Genomic DNA, 17,651 nt, shown 5'->3' on the forward strand with positions numbered 1-17,651 from the left:
AGCCCCTCTCACAAGGTAAAAAAATCTGATCTAGGCAAAGAGATCGCTAGATAGGCAAATCTTCAAGTGCACTTGTACTGTTCTTAAGGATGAAATAACTCCTCAGACTTACGGTCGACCTGAAGTTACCTAAGAATGATTGGTTGTTACTTCAGACCACTGTAGTGAAAGTTTATTAGCTGCTTTACTCAGTGACAGGAGTCTCATAAATGTGACCTTGAGGAAATGGTTATTTATTATTAAATTTAGTACTGTTTATTTCTGGCAAAAATAGGTCCATCAAAACTCTTTTTTTGTTTTTTCTTTTTTTAATGGCTAAATTTTACAAAACAACATGACTACAGTACTTCTATCTCATATCAAGTGATATATATTATGATATGAAATAACATAAATAATAGAATCTAAATATCTGGTTTTATAAAGTCTGAGAGGATTAGCAGTTATATTGCTTATTATTATTATTATTATTAGTATTACATAGCAAATATTGCTAAATAGGAAGCCTTGAACTTTTCAAACATGCAGCCTGCCTACTTCCTTTTCATTTTGCCAGTGACTTTGTTTTTTTCCCTTTTGGCCTATATCAGAAGTATAGGCATTTATAAAAACTGAAGACAGGGGCACCTGGCTGGCTCAGTTGGTAGAGCATGTGACTGTTGATTCCAGGGTCCTGGGTTCAAACCCCATGTTGGGTGTAGAAATTGCTTTAAAAATTTTTTTAAAGGACATCTCGTTGGCTCAGTCAGTAGCACATGTGACTCTTGACCTCAGGGTTGTAAGTTTGAGCCCCCACATTGGGTGTAGAGATTACTTAAAAATAAAATCTTAGGGGTGCCTGGGTGGCTCAGTCATTTAAGCGGCCGACTTCGGCTCAGGTCATGATCTCGCGGTCTGGGAGTTCAAGCCCCTTGTCGGGCTCTGTGCTGACAGCTCAGAGCCTGAAGCCTGTTTCAGATTCTGTGTCTCCCTCTCTCTGACCCTCCCCTGTTCATGCTCTGTCTCTCCCTGTCTCAAAAACAAATAAAAATGTTAAAAAAAAAATTAAAAATCTTAAAAAAAACTGAAGAGATAAGTTGGTATAGCTGATGAAGCATGGTGTAGATTTCATAATGTTTAGTGGATGAGACTGTGAAAGGCCAAATAATAGAAAGTGACTGTATTTATGTTTAAAATTTGTTGTTTTTGTAAAAACTTGCTAATGAGAATAAAACAAATGACAACTTTATTTATTTACACAGTGTTCAAAGAGTTACTTAGTAGGACTGAACAAGAAAAATATGGTGTTCCTCATATTCCTAAAATTGCTGAAAAAAAAAGTAATCGCCATTCAATCCAAGATGTACCAGGAGATATCGAACAGACATCACAGGAGAAAGGAAATAAGAAAATAAAAGCAAATACTGTTTCAGGTGGAAGAAACAAAATAAGGAAAATTTTGGATAAAACACGGTTTAGTATCCTGCCTCCAAAACTGTTCAGGTAGGTATAATCATCTCAGTAATGTAGACATTTTCCTGTTGACTCTAAAGTTTTTATTTGGGGGAAGGGAATTTGGGGTCAATTTGTTTTTTATACAGCTAACGCATTATAAAATCTTCAAGTAAACCATAAATAAGAAAATCTTAGTATCTTTCCATCATTTCCATGAAATTACCACTACTAGAGTATATATTCTTCTAGTAGCTTTGTTTTGAATTTTAGGAAAGACTGACCATTTTATTTTACAGAATCTTTTCTTGTGTACTTTTTATCTAATTTAAGTCCTTTGGACATCTTTTTTCTTTTTTTTTTTCAGTTTATTTATTTTGAGAGAGACAGGGACAGTGTGAGTGGGGGAGGGCAGAGAGAGAGAGAGGGAGGGAGAGAACCCTAAGCAGGCTCTGCCTTGGCAGTGGGGCTCGAAATCACCAAACTGTGAGATCATGATCAGAGCCAAAACCAAGAGTCAGATGCTTAACTGACTGAGCCACCCAAGTGCTCCCAAATTTGAACATCTTAAAACTTGAGGATAAATTTGCGGATGCTAGTTTTTTTGTCTTCTAAATCATCTTTCTCTTATTGCACTATTTATTCCTTCCTGAATTCTAAAGCTGACCTTTTTAGTCAAATCTACTTGTTTCTAAAATGAGATGTCACCAAAACTGAAGGAAACTTTGTGATTTGAAATGTAATTTGAGGTCTGTAAAGTACTTAAGAAAATCATTTCACTGAAGTGGATGGGAATGGGTGTAGTATATATTATATCTGTATATTTTACATTATCTACTTCATAAAGCAATCACAGAAGTGTTAATCCAGCTCAGTACCTAGCACATCAGTAGGCACTCAGTATTTGTTGAATAAATTAACACAGTGAATTAAGTAAAAGAAAGAGAAGAAAAAAAATAAAAGGAAGAAAACATTTAAGCAAAACATAATCAAATATTTGTTTAGTTCCTTATAGTTCCCAGCACTATGCTCTGTGGTTTTTAGAGCTGAAAAGAGGTAGTTACTACTTTTAAGGCATTGGTATCAGGAACCCCTTATTCTCCACATGCTTATACACAAGGCACAGACAGTGTTCAAATATAGAAATGTAGGAAGGTTAATAGAGCAAGTTTCTTGTCCTCTAAGAGTTGGTAATCTAAAAAGGGAAAGCAGACAAATGGTGCATTACAGGGTGATAAATGTTTTGATGTGCACAAAGACAGGAACAAGTTCGGTAGGTTATATAGACTCTGGGTGTACATGTAGAGATGAAGCAGGAGAGATAGGGAAGAGCTGAGTTATGAAAGACTTTGAATATTATACTATAGTGATGGACTTCATCGTGTCATAGTAGGAAGTGATAGAAGCTCTGTTAGTTGTATTTGGTGTATTGGGGTTGACAGTATAGCACATTGTCATTGTAATAATGACACTAATTAGGGGACACCTTGGAAGTAGGTAAATGTCAACTCTCAGCTTTTATAGTGTTCAAGATCTCAGAGATTGCCTGATCTCAACATGCTTTTCTTCTTGAGTTCTTACTTCCAATCAGGTAACACATTTGTTCTTCATTTAATTTAATTTAAAATTTAAATTTAAATTTAATTTAATTTAATTAAATTCATTTCATTTAAAGCATCTTGAGCTCTCTGCTTATTGTCACTCATTTCTTTCTTATTGACTGCTCTCCTAGAGGCAAGCAGATTGTAAAAATCCTAACTTTAAAGTAGCAAAATTCTTTTAATATTGAGCATACTGTCATATGACAGCAGGACAGCAAACACTGTAAGAGAAGTCGTATTCTCATAAATGGGAGGTAAGGAGAATATGAGAGGGACTAGCCTACATTGTAAAGATGGGAGACAGTTTTGGATGACCGGAAGTGTGCATGACAGCACTGGGGAAAAGGGAAATGAATGGAGGACCAAAAAGAAAAGAGTTTGTAAAGGGAATTCTTAGGAGGTATTACCCCGAGTTCCATTTCTAGAAACCCTGGTGGATTTGATCTAGAATAAATGTATCCTTTGACTATTTTTCATTTTGAACAGAGGCATAATTGTGACATGTGTCGTCTAGAACCATAGGACAGTGATTGTACTGGACTTTAGCTTGTTAGTGTCAGATTCCAAGTAGCTATGTTCAAGTTTCAGGCAGCTAGATCAGTCTGTCATCTCCATAGTATCTCCTTCAGGGAGTGGGAATTGGTTTCACCTCTTGGATTCTGTCTTTGCTTATAGTAGGTATGGAAAGGAAGGTGGCCAGGAACAATCGTTTGAGTGTTTTCAAGCCTTATTTCTTTGTATTGGTACGTCTCAAAATGAAATATCTTGTAGAAGTAGTTAACTCAGAAGGGAATTGTTTTTTCTTTTAGTAGTTAGCAAGTATTTATTGAGTCTGTTTTGCCAGTCAGAGGCTGTTCGCTGTGAATGCTAACATTAGTAAAATACTGTACATCAGGTGTTAATATTAAACTGGCTCTCTCTTCTAAACACGTTTCAGTGAAGTAAAATGCCAATAATTTCAGCCATATAAATACGAGAAAAAATATGTTATTTTAGTAGAAATCATAAAGGTTTTCATTGGAGCCTTTTTTTTTTTTTTTTTTTTTTTTTGCAGAGAACTGATTTGTCAGACTGGTCACTTTGCAGTTTTGAGAATGAATGTGTGTCCTGTTTCTTGGCAGTTAATCATTATAAATGAATTCAGGTGATTTTTAATAGGTACACAATAAAATCACTGAAACTTCAATAGAAAAATAGGCAAAGAACGTTGAGTCACATACTCCACATCCATAATAATCAAGGACACATAATTTATTTTAAAAACAGTGTATCATTTGTTTTATCACAGATTGACAGGAGAATAATCAGGGCCTGAATTGATAACATAAGACAAATAATAAGCTCAAACTGCTGTAGAAATATGAAATTATGGGGTACGTGAGTGGCTCAGTCAGTTGAGCGTCTGACTCTTGATTTCAGCTCAGGTCACTACCTCATGGTTCTTGAGTTCGAGCCCCATGTTGGGCACTGTGCTGACAGTGTGGAGCCTGCTTGAGGTCCTCTCTCTCTCTCTCTCTCTCTCTCTCTCTCTCTCTCTCTGCCCCTCCCCTGCTCCCTCTGTCTCTCAAAAATAACCATTAAAAAAAAAAAAAGAAATAGGAAATGACAACCTTTCTATCAAGTATCCGGGCATTTTTAAAAAATGTTTTATTTATTTATTTTGAGTGAGAAATAGTGTGTGCAAGCTGGGGAAGGGGCTGAGAGAGAATCCCAAACTGGCTCCTGGCTGTCAGCTTGGAGCTGGATCTGGGGCTTATTCCACCAACTGACAATCATGACCTGAACCAAAATCAAGAGTTGGAGGCTTAACCAGCTGAGCCACCCAGGTTTCCCTGGGCATTTTTTGATTAAGAGTTTTAAAAATGTTTATACCTTGAATTCAACAATTCCACTTCTAGTAATAAATTGATGAAGATTTGTATACAGATATTCTTAGTAGTATTACCTATAATGAAACAAAATTGGAAATACCCTAGAAGTCCAGCTACAGGGGATTGTTTAATTAGATTGTAATGTATACTGTAAAAATAACTAAAAAGGAAAACTGTTGGTTGTGGTTTTGTGTAGGGTGTGGTTTTATAGGTAATTGTTTTCTTCCTTGTTTGTTCACTATATTTCTTTAATTTTCTACTTTGAATATTTTTTAAGTGAGAAAAAATTTTAATGAGTCTAATTCCACAATTCTGAACATATGTGTGTCAAGGCTCTTTGAAAAAGGCTCTTGGTCTCTGCCTTTGTAGCACTCACTTCTCTAAGAATTGTCCTCGAAATACTATAAGAAAGAGTATGTGTATCTGTGAGACAAAGAATATTAAAATAAGGAAGGAACAAATAGTTGAGATTAAGAATAGATATTTCCCCAAATCCCTAACCATGACATAATTTTAAAATGAAAGAATTCTCCTGAACATTAGAAGTAGAAAAATAGTTACTAATTTCCAATAACATCAGTGGAATAAAAAGCAAATCTGATGTCCTATTTTTTAAAATCATTCAGCTTTTATTTTGTTTTTTAATCACAAATTGCTTATATAACAGCTTAATATTATTCTTTGTAACACAGTCCCAGAAGTAGACTGTCTTGTTTGCTTATCAGAAATTATTTTTTCTCACCTTCTTTTTTGTCAGCATACTTTGTTTGCTTTTAACATTGGGATTATTTTTTATTAGCATACAGGTGTTTATGTAGCCTTAGTTTCATAATGTGAAACTAAAATATACTTTTATTCTAAGTAAAGTTAGTGTTGGGGAGTTACTGAGGAATTTTTTAAAAGTATGTTGTTTCTGTTACTGCATCATCTTCTCAGGAGACTGTTTTGGTAAGAAATGATGTAATTACTATATTTGCAAACGGGCTTTATCAGTTCAGCTTCCAAACAAGCATGGATATTTTGCCAATTAGATACCGTTTCATTCGTGTCATAGCATGGGTTGTACATAATAACATTAGTATAGTTTTCATTTATACATGCTCACACCTTAATTACCATGAATTTGTAACCAGCTTTACATTAATATATCTCTACAGTGTCCTGTCTTTGATTATTAAAAAGCAGAGGTAATGTTAAATAACATCAGTAAAAGAGATAAGGACTTTTAGTGTTTCATACACTTTCCTTAGTCTTATAGTGAATTCCATCTTACTGTAACTTAAGGCAGCCAGTTCCCTTTAGTAGAATATTATAACTTTTTAACACAATTACATTTGATTCTACTCTGATTATTAATGGGACCAGCTAACCTCTTTTAACAGTTTGTTTCTTTGGATTTAATTACTTGACCGTCTGTGTCCAAAAATTGGCAGATTTGTTTTCAAAAATCAATTAAATTAGAAAGCCTGTTAAAATTTTAAAATGTACTTTCTAGTTTTGTACTGTTCTGTTTTAATTTCAGTAAAAGTAATTCACTGTCTTCTTCAAAATTGGAATTGTTTTTTCCTCTGAGCCAAAATGTTCATCCACATTACCTCATTTAATCTTTACAGGAGTCCTGGGGGAGAGAGAGTATTAGTTATATTTTTAGATGGGGAAACCAAGGTCCAGAAACAAATTTCCCTGAGGTCATGTAGCTAATTATCCAGGTTATGCATAGCTGGCTCTTGAAACACTTACTTTTGCTCTCTTCCGTGTCTTCATGCTTTTCCCTAACTCCTCCGCAGTCTTGCTTGTCCTAGCTCTGTCTTCCTTGTCTGGCTACTAGCAGCAGCTCTTTAGCTGTTTATTTAACCATCCTCCACACTTCATCTTGCATAGTTGCCTTATCTGCCTAAGTCCTGTGTTTGACTCCTCTAACATTCTGGATGTATCCCATACCATTCATTTAATGCATTCCATGATAATAGGTAAGTATTCTGTGATACCTCTATATGTGTAACAAGTATTGGGTAGAATACTACATTGAGTAAAACATAGATAAGAATTAACGTTAACCTAAGAATTGGTTTAACTCTTAGAAACAAATGGTGTTTTGATCATTGATGCTAATGGAAATCTTTTTCATTGCTGTCCTTTATATAGGACTGTTTCATTTATCCTTTGTTTTATAGACCTTTTGGGGGTATCTAAAACTTAAGTAACAGAGTTATATTTCTTTTGATTTTTTTCTCTTCAATGGATTTAGAGTTGCCTCTGTAACACCTTTAAAGTATTTTAAGAGTGCTTTATTTGCTTGCATATGGCCACTTGATTGATATTTTTTAAAACTTTAAAGGGAATCAACTTTAGATGGTTTGCTTTCTTTTGTAGTTTTGATGTTCTCATCTAGGGAGTAGCCAAGTAATTAGACTTGAGACATCACACAAGAAATAATGTGTCCTCGAATAAACTTCAGAGACTATAAAATTCTTTTTCCTTTATATTGATTTCTGGCCCTCTTCTTTCTTCTTTGTACTTGTCACATATACCCATTGTTTTCTGTTCTGTTTGCCATCTTCCTCTTATCTTTTCCCAGTTATCACTGGTTTGGGCAGTTCTCCGGTTGTTCATATGTTTAAAGACCTCTCTTACTTTGTCACTCGGATATGGTCCCTTTGTTTTCTGCAGCCTGCCATTTTTTGGTTTGGGTTTAGACCCAGCTGCATCCTTTGCCTAAAAAGTCACCATCCACTATGTTGTGAGTGTGAACCTTGTTGGGGTGTGGTTGTGCCTTGTTGGATACATATATTAGTGTCTCCTGAAACTGGCCAATCTTAAAGGCTCCCAACACACCCAGATTTAATTGCTTTACCAAACCAACAGAAACTCAATGTGACTATTTCTTTATGATGCATTATGAAGTACACCTTTTTGATATAGTAGAATTTCTTAGGTTTAACTTGCTTAAAATTTATTTATCCTAAAAATTTAACTTATAAGTGTATTCATTATTATAGTTGTCCTATTTTTAAATTGCTGTAATATATAATTTTTTAAATCACCACTCTGAATTGGTTCCATTATGCCTTAGTGTACAGACAGCAGAAACGTTTACCATTAAGAATTCTCAATTACTTTAAAGTGATGTATGACATTTTTTTCAAGTGATGGAGGCCTGAGCCAGTCGCAAGATGACAGCATTGTGGGAACAAGACACTGCAGGCACAGTCTGGCTATAATGCCTATTCCTGGAACACTCTCTTCCAGCAGCCCTGATCTCCTGCAGCCTACCACCAGCATGTTGGATTTTTCTAATCCTTCAGGTAATTTTTGTTTGTGATTTTATATAGCCATATTGATTCCAAAGTGACAAATTAGATGGTTGAGACTTGTGTATCAAATAGATTTGCTTGCTTCCCTCTTCTCTTATCTCAAGGTTATGACTCACTGCAGAACTCCAAACACAACATTCATTTTGTCTTTTTGCGTAAGCTTGAGCAGTACTTGCTCCAATATAAAATAGTACATAGGAAAGAGATTACATTTAGGTATCTTTTGGTAACCCTTATCAGAACAGTGGAAAGAAAGCAAGGATGCTGCTTCTCAGCCAAGAAATAAGTTATCCATGGTGTGGAAAAGGATAAGGGAGATTTTTTCAGTCTTGGTGGCCTCACTTCTCTTCCTTTGTGAGGTACTGAAATATGTTAGTAATTTTCTGGAAACTTTTTTCCCCAGCACCTGAAGCTAAAATTGTTTTATTGTCATGTATTGTTAATTAGATATACTATAGCATCTTTTCATTAGTGCTTAAATTTTGGTTTTGGGTTTAAACATCATGTGGGACATCAAGTTTATTTTTATGCATCAGTTCGTGCCCAAAGACAAAAATTGTTATTTAACTGTATAATGTAAAATTTCATTACAGGGAAGAAAAACTTGAAAAATTACTTATGTATCCATCACTTGAAAGGATTTGGGATGGCTTTCAATAAAAGACACATACAGTTAAAACCAAGATGTATAATTAGGTCCAAGGAGAAGAAAGAAAGAAAAATAAATAGATCTACAAAGATTGGTGTAGTTGTGATTCAGCTTCAGTTTTAATGCTGAAGGCCCTAACAGCTAGTATAAGAAAGGAAGGAAGCTTGATTACATGAATCCCATTATTAGAAAGGAGGGAATATATAGTAAGTGTAGTAGTAAAGTTTCTGTTTTATTATAGCAACTTGAATAAAAACTCAACATACCACAGTTTAGTGACATTCATTCTGTACATTGTTATTTGGGTCTTTAAAAATTTCATTTGCCTCTTAACTGTTAGAGGGTACAAAACTCACTAATCTGTCTTCAACACATCCTCCTCTCTACCTGTCTACCAGTGTTCTTTCTAGATCACAGATTTTAATGAGTTGTTACTCTGCTTAGGAATTCTTAATGATTTCTGAAGTAGTTAAGGTTCAGTCATGAGATAGAAACCACTCCAGATATTTAATCAGAATTTAATATAAGAAATTGTTGCCAATTAACTGTTTACCTAAAATGGTAAAGAAGTAAGCACTAAGGTATCACAGAGGCAGGAAAACTGCCAAGTGGATTCATCTTCTGGTACATGAAAGAAATGCCACCACAGGGTGAAGACGTGTTGCTGGGGTAGTACAGGAAGAAAAATCCCACAAGAAAAAACATAAAGCAGGAAGTGTTTTCTTCTTCTAACCTTACAGTTGCTTTTGGTGCCCTTTTTGGCATAACCTAAGAAGGGACCAGTTGGCAAGAATGTGGTTCGCAGAATCTCAGCCCCATTGTGACAAGGCAGAGTGAATCTGTAACCTTGCAACAATAACATAGTAACTGTCAGTGTTCACTTTACACAGCATGATTGTAAACCCCCTTTTTAGCCTTCTGTCCTGCCAGTCTCCCTACTCTGACATTCTCTCTCTTTGCCGCATATCTTCACAAGTGTGATTTCTTTGCCCGTGCTGTTTTGCCACCTGTCAAGTTCTCTCCCTGCATATCCGGTGAACTTTCTCTTATTCCATGATGCTGAGCTCAAATGTTAACATTCTCTGGGAAGGCCATCCCTCCTTCCCGAGAAATCTTTAACGCATTTTCATTGTCTATTCTTACATTGCTTTCAAGTAGGAGCATGGGAATTTATTTTCATGTCTGTATGTGTGTCCCACAGCAGTGCCTCTTACTTATACTACATTCACAAATAAAATATTTTTACACTACCAAAACACAAACTAAGTATGCATACTTTCATAAGCTGAGTTTTTAAGGACCGATGATTTCTAAATTAAGTGATTTTTATGGCTTTGTTTTTTGTCATTGGCATATCTAGAGGTGGGGGTGAGGAACATAAGGGATGGTTGTAGGGAGAGGACTAAGAGAGCAGTCAGCTGGGGAGTTAGCTGGGGGAACCAAAAGAAGAGGTTGAAATTACTAAAATTTAGAAACTGTAAGCCCCTTATTGCACTGAAATTTGAAGAGAAGGTGCTACTTGGTTTGATTGCATAGTTCACTCATTGAAAACATGTTGAAAGAGCCAAAGATGCTTTGATAAAATCTATATTGAGAGGTCAGTCTGCAAAGCTCAGTCTGCAGCCTGTGTCCATACCAGCAATATAAATGAACACATATGGGGCACCTTGGTGGCTCACTCAGTTAAGCATCTGCTTCATGATTTCAGCTCAGGTCATGATCTCACTGTCATGAGATCCAGCCCCATGTAGGGCTCCTCGCTGACCTCGCAGAGCCTACTTAGGATTCTCTCTCTCTCTCTCTCTCTCTCTCTCTCTCTCTCTCTCTCTGCCCCTCCGCCACTGTCTCTCAAAAAAATTTTTTTAATTACAAAAAAAAGAACACATACAGGTATTTAACTTATAAGTTGTATTTTTTAATCCCCAAAATGTATAACTTTTTGAAAACGCTTTTATGGTGCTGTTTATATTTGTTGAATAAAATACTCCTTAGCAATTAATTTCCAAATTCAGTTCCTTAAGTTCTGCGTGACGGCACTGAATTTTAGGTTAGCTGTGTACATCACATGTGTGTATTGTAGTACATGTGTGACATTGGCCAAGTCTGATTAACTTACTGTTGATTTCAGTGTGTTTATGCTGCTTGTTTAATTGTTGTTAGCAAGTTGGGTGAAAGCTACAGAACTGTTAATAGTTTGCTTTTTATTGCTGACTGTTCTGTGATTTTGCTTTGTTTTTGCTGCCTACAGCTGTTGGTTTTTACTGTAAGTATCTTGAAAACTGTGGTATTCCATTACTTAATGTTTCTGTGTAGTGTTTTATTATTTTTAAAAAGTCCCATGATACAGAATTGAATGAAGTAGGAACCAGAACTTTTCTACCCACTGATAAGCTTGCCAGTGTAGACTGGTGTGTATTCTTTTCATCATTTTCTTTGAATACATGTATTTTTGGTTATAGAATCAGTATACATGCTGCTCTATAACTTGGAAACTTGTAGGGGGAATTTTTGACCTAATGTTCGATGAGGCCTAAAACAACTCAAGAGTGTGGCCCAAGGGTTGTGAAACTGGAATTTTTTTTTTTTTCTCAAGTGTGCATATGGAACTTTTTGCTTACCACTTTTTCATTTAATAGCACAAACCTTTTATTTGATTTCTTTAATACTTAGTAAACTTTCAGATTCAGCATTCCACGTCTGAGTTATTTTAACTAATTTTTTATTTTAAAGGAACATAAAGTTTTTGAAAAATCAAATTGCAGAGGAAGGATAGAATATAAGTCTCCACTCACCAGAATTAACAATTGTTCATTTATTCATATATCCTTCCAGAAATTTGAGTGCACATAAAATGTGTTCACATTCTCTGCACCCGAAATGATACACTGTACTTTTCTTCTACCTACCCATCTCACCTGGCAATATACCTTGAATACTTTCCTGTTTCAGAATGTGTTGTTCTACCACAGTTTTTTTAACAGCTGTTGGCATTTCATTTAACCAGTCCCCTTTTGGTGGACATTTACAGTGTTGACAAAGTCTCTATGTTTATGTATCTTTACATTTTATGTTTGCATTACTATTATTATATTTCAAATTTTTGTCATGTTTTCTGGAGATTTGTTTTCTCTTGTGTTTATGTGTGTGTGTGTGTGTGTATATATTCTGTGTGTGTGTGTACAAAATATCATCTATTTTGCCTCCTGTCCAGCAAAACTTAAAATGTTTACTGCCTTGGCCTTCATAGAACAAAAGTGCCAATTCTTGATCTATACCATTATACAACTATCTTGTGTTTTCGTAGTGAAACTCTTCACTATATAGATTATCTTTCCTTGAACCACCACTTACTCTCTCAAGTATGAGCAGAGACTTTGTCCCATCTTATTTATTATTGTATCTTCATCATATGGAACACGGTTGACACATAACAGGCACTCCCTAAATATTTATTCACCATTTAGCAACTTAAAGTAAAATCAAAATGGGACACCTGGGTGGCTCAGTAGGTTAAGTTTCCAGCTGCAGCTCAGGTCATGATCTTGCATTTGGTGAGTTCAAGCCCCTTGTCACGCTCTCTGCACATAGCTCAGAGTCTGGAGCCTGCTTCAGATTCTTGGTCTCCCTTTCTGCTCTGCATGCACATTCTCTCTCTCTCTCTCTCTCTCTCTCTCTCTCTCTCTCTCCCCCTCTCCCTCCCTCCCTCCCTCCCTCCCTCCTTCCCTCTCTTTCCCACTCACTCACTCTAAGTCAAAAATAAATAAACATTAAAAACATAAGATAGAATCAAGAGTCAGCCTTTTGGTTTTATTTTATCATCATCTTACCTAAAAAGGTCTTCCATTTTTACTGTAACATCAGGGTCAATACATGCTTCCCTCAAGTATCTTATTTTTGTATTTTATTCAGCAAGATTATAGTTAGCATTCTAGAAATTTTGCCTTTGGGTTGAAAGGCCAGATATTGGAGATTGCTTTTCTTGAATTTATTTACCTATTATGTAAGATTTTTTTAAAATGAACTATGAATCCTAAGACTAATAAATGCTGTCATCCACCAAGAGTCTTTTTAAATGTGTTTTCTCCTTACAGGGTTATATTTTTATATGCATTCTAATTTCATGCCTAAAATTTGAAATAATTAGATCATTTTTCTTGATTGAAATTTATTCTGACCTCATGTCTACCATTCATCTGATCATTAACATTGGAATATCTGCCATGTTTAAGTATTAGGTTTGACATCTTTGATGTCCTGCTGACAGCAAACATGTTGATGAAGAATATGGATATTTTATATCTGTAACAACTCTAAAAGAGAAAAATAGGTTTACTCTGACAATGATAGCAATGCAAAGAAATGTCTTCCTCTAATCCTTTTCCGGGTAACTTTCTAGGTTGGCATTTACTACCATGGCAAATTTATCAGGGTTTGGGTAATGGGCTGCCCTCTGGATAATCCCTTTTATGGTTCTGTTCTAGAGGTACCCATTCATAATGCCAGATCCCTTTTATGTGATTATGTCACAGTTTGGCCTTCACATGGGAAACAAATCACTTTTAAGAGAGTATGACTTTTTTTTTTTTTTTAACTGTTTAGCAAGATACACAACTCTGAGTTCCTTCCCAGAAGATGTTAATAGTATGTTGCAAACAAAAGAAGAGAAAATGAAATGTGTGCAAATTCCCACCCTCTCTTTGTGAATAAATTTCCCTAGAGAAATTAAAGTGATCAGAGCATCTCCCCCTTACCTCAGGGTTAGCCAGTCCTGCGGGCTGAAAGCTCAGTCTCCAAAGACCTAGTAAGCTGATCCAATTCTAGAGCCCCAGACAACTGAGGCCTACTTTTGTGAAGAGGATAGGAATGGGGATAATGAAACCCTTTTGTTCACTGTCTTTCTCTTAGCAAACTGCAGTTAGTTAGAAAAATATTTTCTAGCCACGGGTAGAGAAGCATCTCAATTTGGGTGGATCATAAAACACTCTAACCTTAAGCCTTGTAGGTTTACAAACCCGATGTCATCAACACCTGAAGGATTGTCTTATTGCAAGGAAATAATGAACAAGAGGCTTTTGGTGACTCATATATTTGCATACATCAAGAAAGGCAGTTTGTTGCATCTATCTTATAAAAGAGACTTGACTGAATATATGAAGCTTTCTGCTTCCAACTTGGCAGTAGACCCAGAACATTTAGGACTCCTTTTTCCTGGAATTGTATTCATATATGTTCAGTTGAATCTTCCAGTCGGTCATGGAAATCTGTCTCTTTTTGTGCCATTAGCCTCAGAATGTTACCTTATTCTGTGAAATTATTTTCTGCCGCATCTATTTCATTACTCTTTTCTTCCCTTTAAACAGAATTATACTTCAGATGGCCTTAAGACAAATTTGTTAAGTTTTCTTCATCTCTTAAAGTTAATAATGCAATAAGAGAGTGCTAGAGAAACCATATCTACTTGAGCCACCAAACTCGCTCAACCCAATTACAGTCATTACAAAAAAAAAAACCCCACAAATAGTATATTTTTCTTAAGAAAAAAAAAGACAGTTTTGGGGTACCTGGTTTGCTCAGTTGGTTAAGCGCCGACTTCAGCTCAGGTCATGATCTCACAGTTTGTGAGTTTGAGCCCCACATCGGGCTCTCTGCTCACAGCTCAGAACCTGGAGCCTGCTTCAGATTCTGTGTCTCCCTCTGTGTCTGCCCCTCCCCCACTCACACTCTGTCTCTCTCTCTCTCTCAAAAATGAATATTAGGAAAAAAATTTTTAAACAATTTTGTAACAATAATTTTAGGAAATTGGGAAATATTAATGATTAATTTTCAGATTATTTATGTTTATAATCAATATTCGGTAATATTAGGGGAAAATACACCATGTGTTCATGCTGTCAAATCACTTTTTACTTACACTGAATTATATTAAAAAGTAGCCCGGGGTCATCATATTGAACATTGTCCTGGAAGTTTTTGGCCAGTGCTGTGTAACAAGAAAAATTTTTTAAAATAAGGTAGAATGGGGAGGATAATATCATTACTTATTTGTGCATATCATATGAACATTTATCTTGAGGTAAGATTTATGTGCTGATAGCAGAAATCACAAAGGTAAAGGGGTGCCTTTGTGGCTCAGTCGGTTGAGTGTCTGTTGATTTCAGTTCAGGTCATGATCCCAGAGTCATGGGAGTGAGTCCTTTGTTGGGCTCTGCGCTGAGCATGGCGCCTGCTTGAGATTCTCTTTCTCCTTCTACCCATTTCACCCACTTGTGCTCTCTTTCTTCTTGTCTCAAAAATCAAAAAATTAAAAAGAAATGACAAAGTTTGAGATTTAACCGCATGAATATTTTAAATTTTCCTGTTAAATATGAAAATAGGAAAACATGTGCCACTTTATAGTAGACTGAGCGTTGTTATCTAGTATTGGCATAAATTCAGTAAGAAAGAGCATAAAGAATACCAAAAAGTATTTTTAAAAAGAAGGAATACTAAGAATGTAACTAAAATTGTTCTCTTTATATTCCAGGATGATAAAATATTATAGCCTTTTTAGAGAACACTTTGGCACTATATTTCAAAACCTTAAAAATAAGCATGTCCTTCCTTGAATTCAGCAGTTCTCTCTCTCTCTTCTTCGTCTCCTCCCCCATCCCCCACCCTTTTTGGATTTTCTTTGAGGAAATAATCAGATTGCCTGCAAAGGTTTATCTACTAGGGAAGGGGAGGAGGGTATTATTCATCATAATGTCATTATAAAAGATATGCAACCTAATGTTTGTCATTAAAGGCTTGTATGATGTAAAAATATAAAATACATATTATGGGGTTGCCTGGGTGGCTCAGTGGGTTAAAGCATCTGACTCTTGATCTCACGGTTCCTGAGTTCACATCCTGTATCAAGCTTTGCACTGATAGCACAGAGCCTGCCTGAAATTCACTCTCTCTACCCACCTCTCTGCCCTTCTCCTGCTCACACAAATGCACACGATCACTCTCTCTCTCTCTCAAAAATAAGTAAACATTTTTTAGAAGAGATTTTTTTTTTTTTAATTTTTTTTAACGTTTATGTATTTTTGAGACAGAGAGAGACAGAGCATGAACGGGGGAGGGGCAGAGAGAGAGGGAGACACAGAATCAGAAGCAGGCTCCAGGCTCTGAGCCATCAGCCCAGAGCCTGACGCGGGCTCGAACTCACGGACCGTGAGATCGTGACCTGAGCTGAAGTCAGCCGCTTAACCAACTGAGCCACCCAGGCGCCCAGTAAACATTTTTTAAAAAATAAATATATCTTAAGGAGTCCTATGCCTCCATTAAAAACAGCTTATTTTTTTGTATGTGTTTTTCTGTGAACATATATTAGTATTTCATCACCTGAGAAGGCTGATATATTCATTTATCAATAAATGCAACAGTGATTTCTGTTAACCTCCTGGAATAGAAATGTATGTATCACTGTTCAGAGGGAGCTTTTTGTTCTGAATTGCTTTTTGAAGAGTTTAATTGTCTTGAAAATAACAAGGCACACTTTTGTATTCATGTAGATATTCCTGATCAAGTTATAAGAGTTTTCAAAGCAGATCAACAAAGTTGCTACATTATCATCAGTAAAGACACTACAGCAAAAGAAGTTGTTTGTCATGCTGTTCATGAATTTGGTTTGACTGGTGCATCTGACACATATTCTCTCTGTGAAGTTTCTGTTACTCCTGAGGGTGTCATAAAACAGAGAAGACTTCCGGACCAGTTCTCCAAATTAGCTGATAGAATTCAGCTCAATGGAAGGTGAATGTGCTTATTAGTGAATGTATTTTATTTCTAGATGTGTTTCTTTTTTTTAAATGAACTATAATTAGCCTACAGTGTTCTCTTAGTTTAAGGTGTACAGCATGTTTGACAGTTGTGTACAGTGTTCAGTGTTCTCCACGATGAGTGTAGTCACCGGACAATGTTGTCAGCCTGTTATTGGCTATATTTCCTCTGCTGTGTGTTTATCTCCATGAGCTATTTATTACATAACTGGAAGTTTTTAAATCTCTTAATCCCCCTTTATCTAGATGTGTTTTTGAAGATCATGTGTAAAAACAGACATTTTAAGTAGAAACATCACGTCTTAAGGTCACTGAATTCACTTTAAAATTAAAGTAGGATTTCTCTTTTTCAGCTTCCTTGTCTCCATAATTACGTAAATGGAATCTCAGAGTGTTAGCTCTCATAAAGACTACCTGAAAATGAGAGGAGAAAGAGGACAATTTGCTAAGCTATTTTAGCCCTCCTGCTGAAATAGTCTTAGAACCACTGATGTAGTCCAGTCCATTTTTTACAGAGGAAACCAAGTGATACATATCTTTATATGTATGTGACAATATATATGTTAAATTATAAATTTGTTTTTAATGTGACTAAAATTTATGTGGGACAAAAGAAGGCATAATTTTTAAATGAGCTCCGAAAATTATTTGATCAACCAGAAGATTGTTTCTATAGTACATTTGTTCTTTATGCTGGTGGTTTTCTCTGAGAATAATATTTTCTTTTTAGTGACCTTAGATTTACATGTAGAGTAAAATCCTTAGAAACCTCACAGAGATTGCCTGTCATGGATGCTGTTAAAAGAGTGGGTTAACTCTGCTTTGCTAGCTACACATAGTGCTTAAAGAGCACAGACCCTGGAGCCAGGGTGCTCAGCAGTCTGGGTAAATTCTAGCTCTGGCTGTGTGACCAGGGTGTTATTTAGTTTCTCTCTGTCTGAATTTTCTCATCAAAAATATGGGGATGATAATAAATAGAA

General features: G+C 35.8%; 1 protein-coding gene and 1 non-coding gene across 12 annotated transcripts in view; both read left to right on the forward strand.

The window, feature by feature from the left end:
* The window catches only part of RAPGEF6 (Rap guanine nucleotide exchange factor 6), a 212,793-nt gene that overhangs the window by 131,618 nt on the left and 63,524 nt on the right, over positions 1-17,651 (forward strand). For all 11 annotated transcript variants that reach the window (XM_060637874.3, XM_060637875.3, XM_078451204.2 and 8 more), the window contains 3 exons: positions 1,242-1,482; positions 8,051-8,208; positions 16,405-16,645. In XM_060637874.3, coding sequence (XP_060493857.1) covers positions 1,242-1,482; positions 8,051-8,208; positions 16,405-16,645 — 640 coding nt within the window. The remainder of the gene's footprint in view (positions 1-1,241; positions 1,483-8,050; positions 8,209-16,404; positions 16,646-17,651) is intronic.
* Positions 626-698, forward strand: TRNAN-GUU (transfer RNA asparagine (anticodon GUU)). Its single transcript has one exon. It is a non-coding gene; the product is annotated as a tRNA-Asn (tRNA).

This window comes from Panthera onca, chromosome A1 (genome assembly GCF_046562875.1).
Source record: "Panthera onca isolate mPanOnc1 chromosome A1, mPanOnc1 haplotype 2, whole genome shotgun sequence".
Lineage (NCBI taxonomy): Eukaryota > Metazoa > Chordata > Mammalia > Carnivora > Felidae > Panthera > Panthera onca.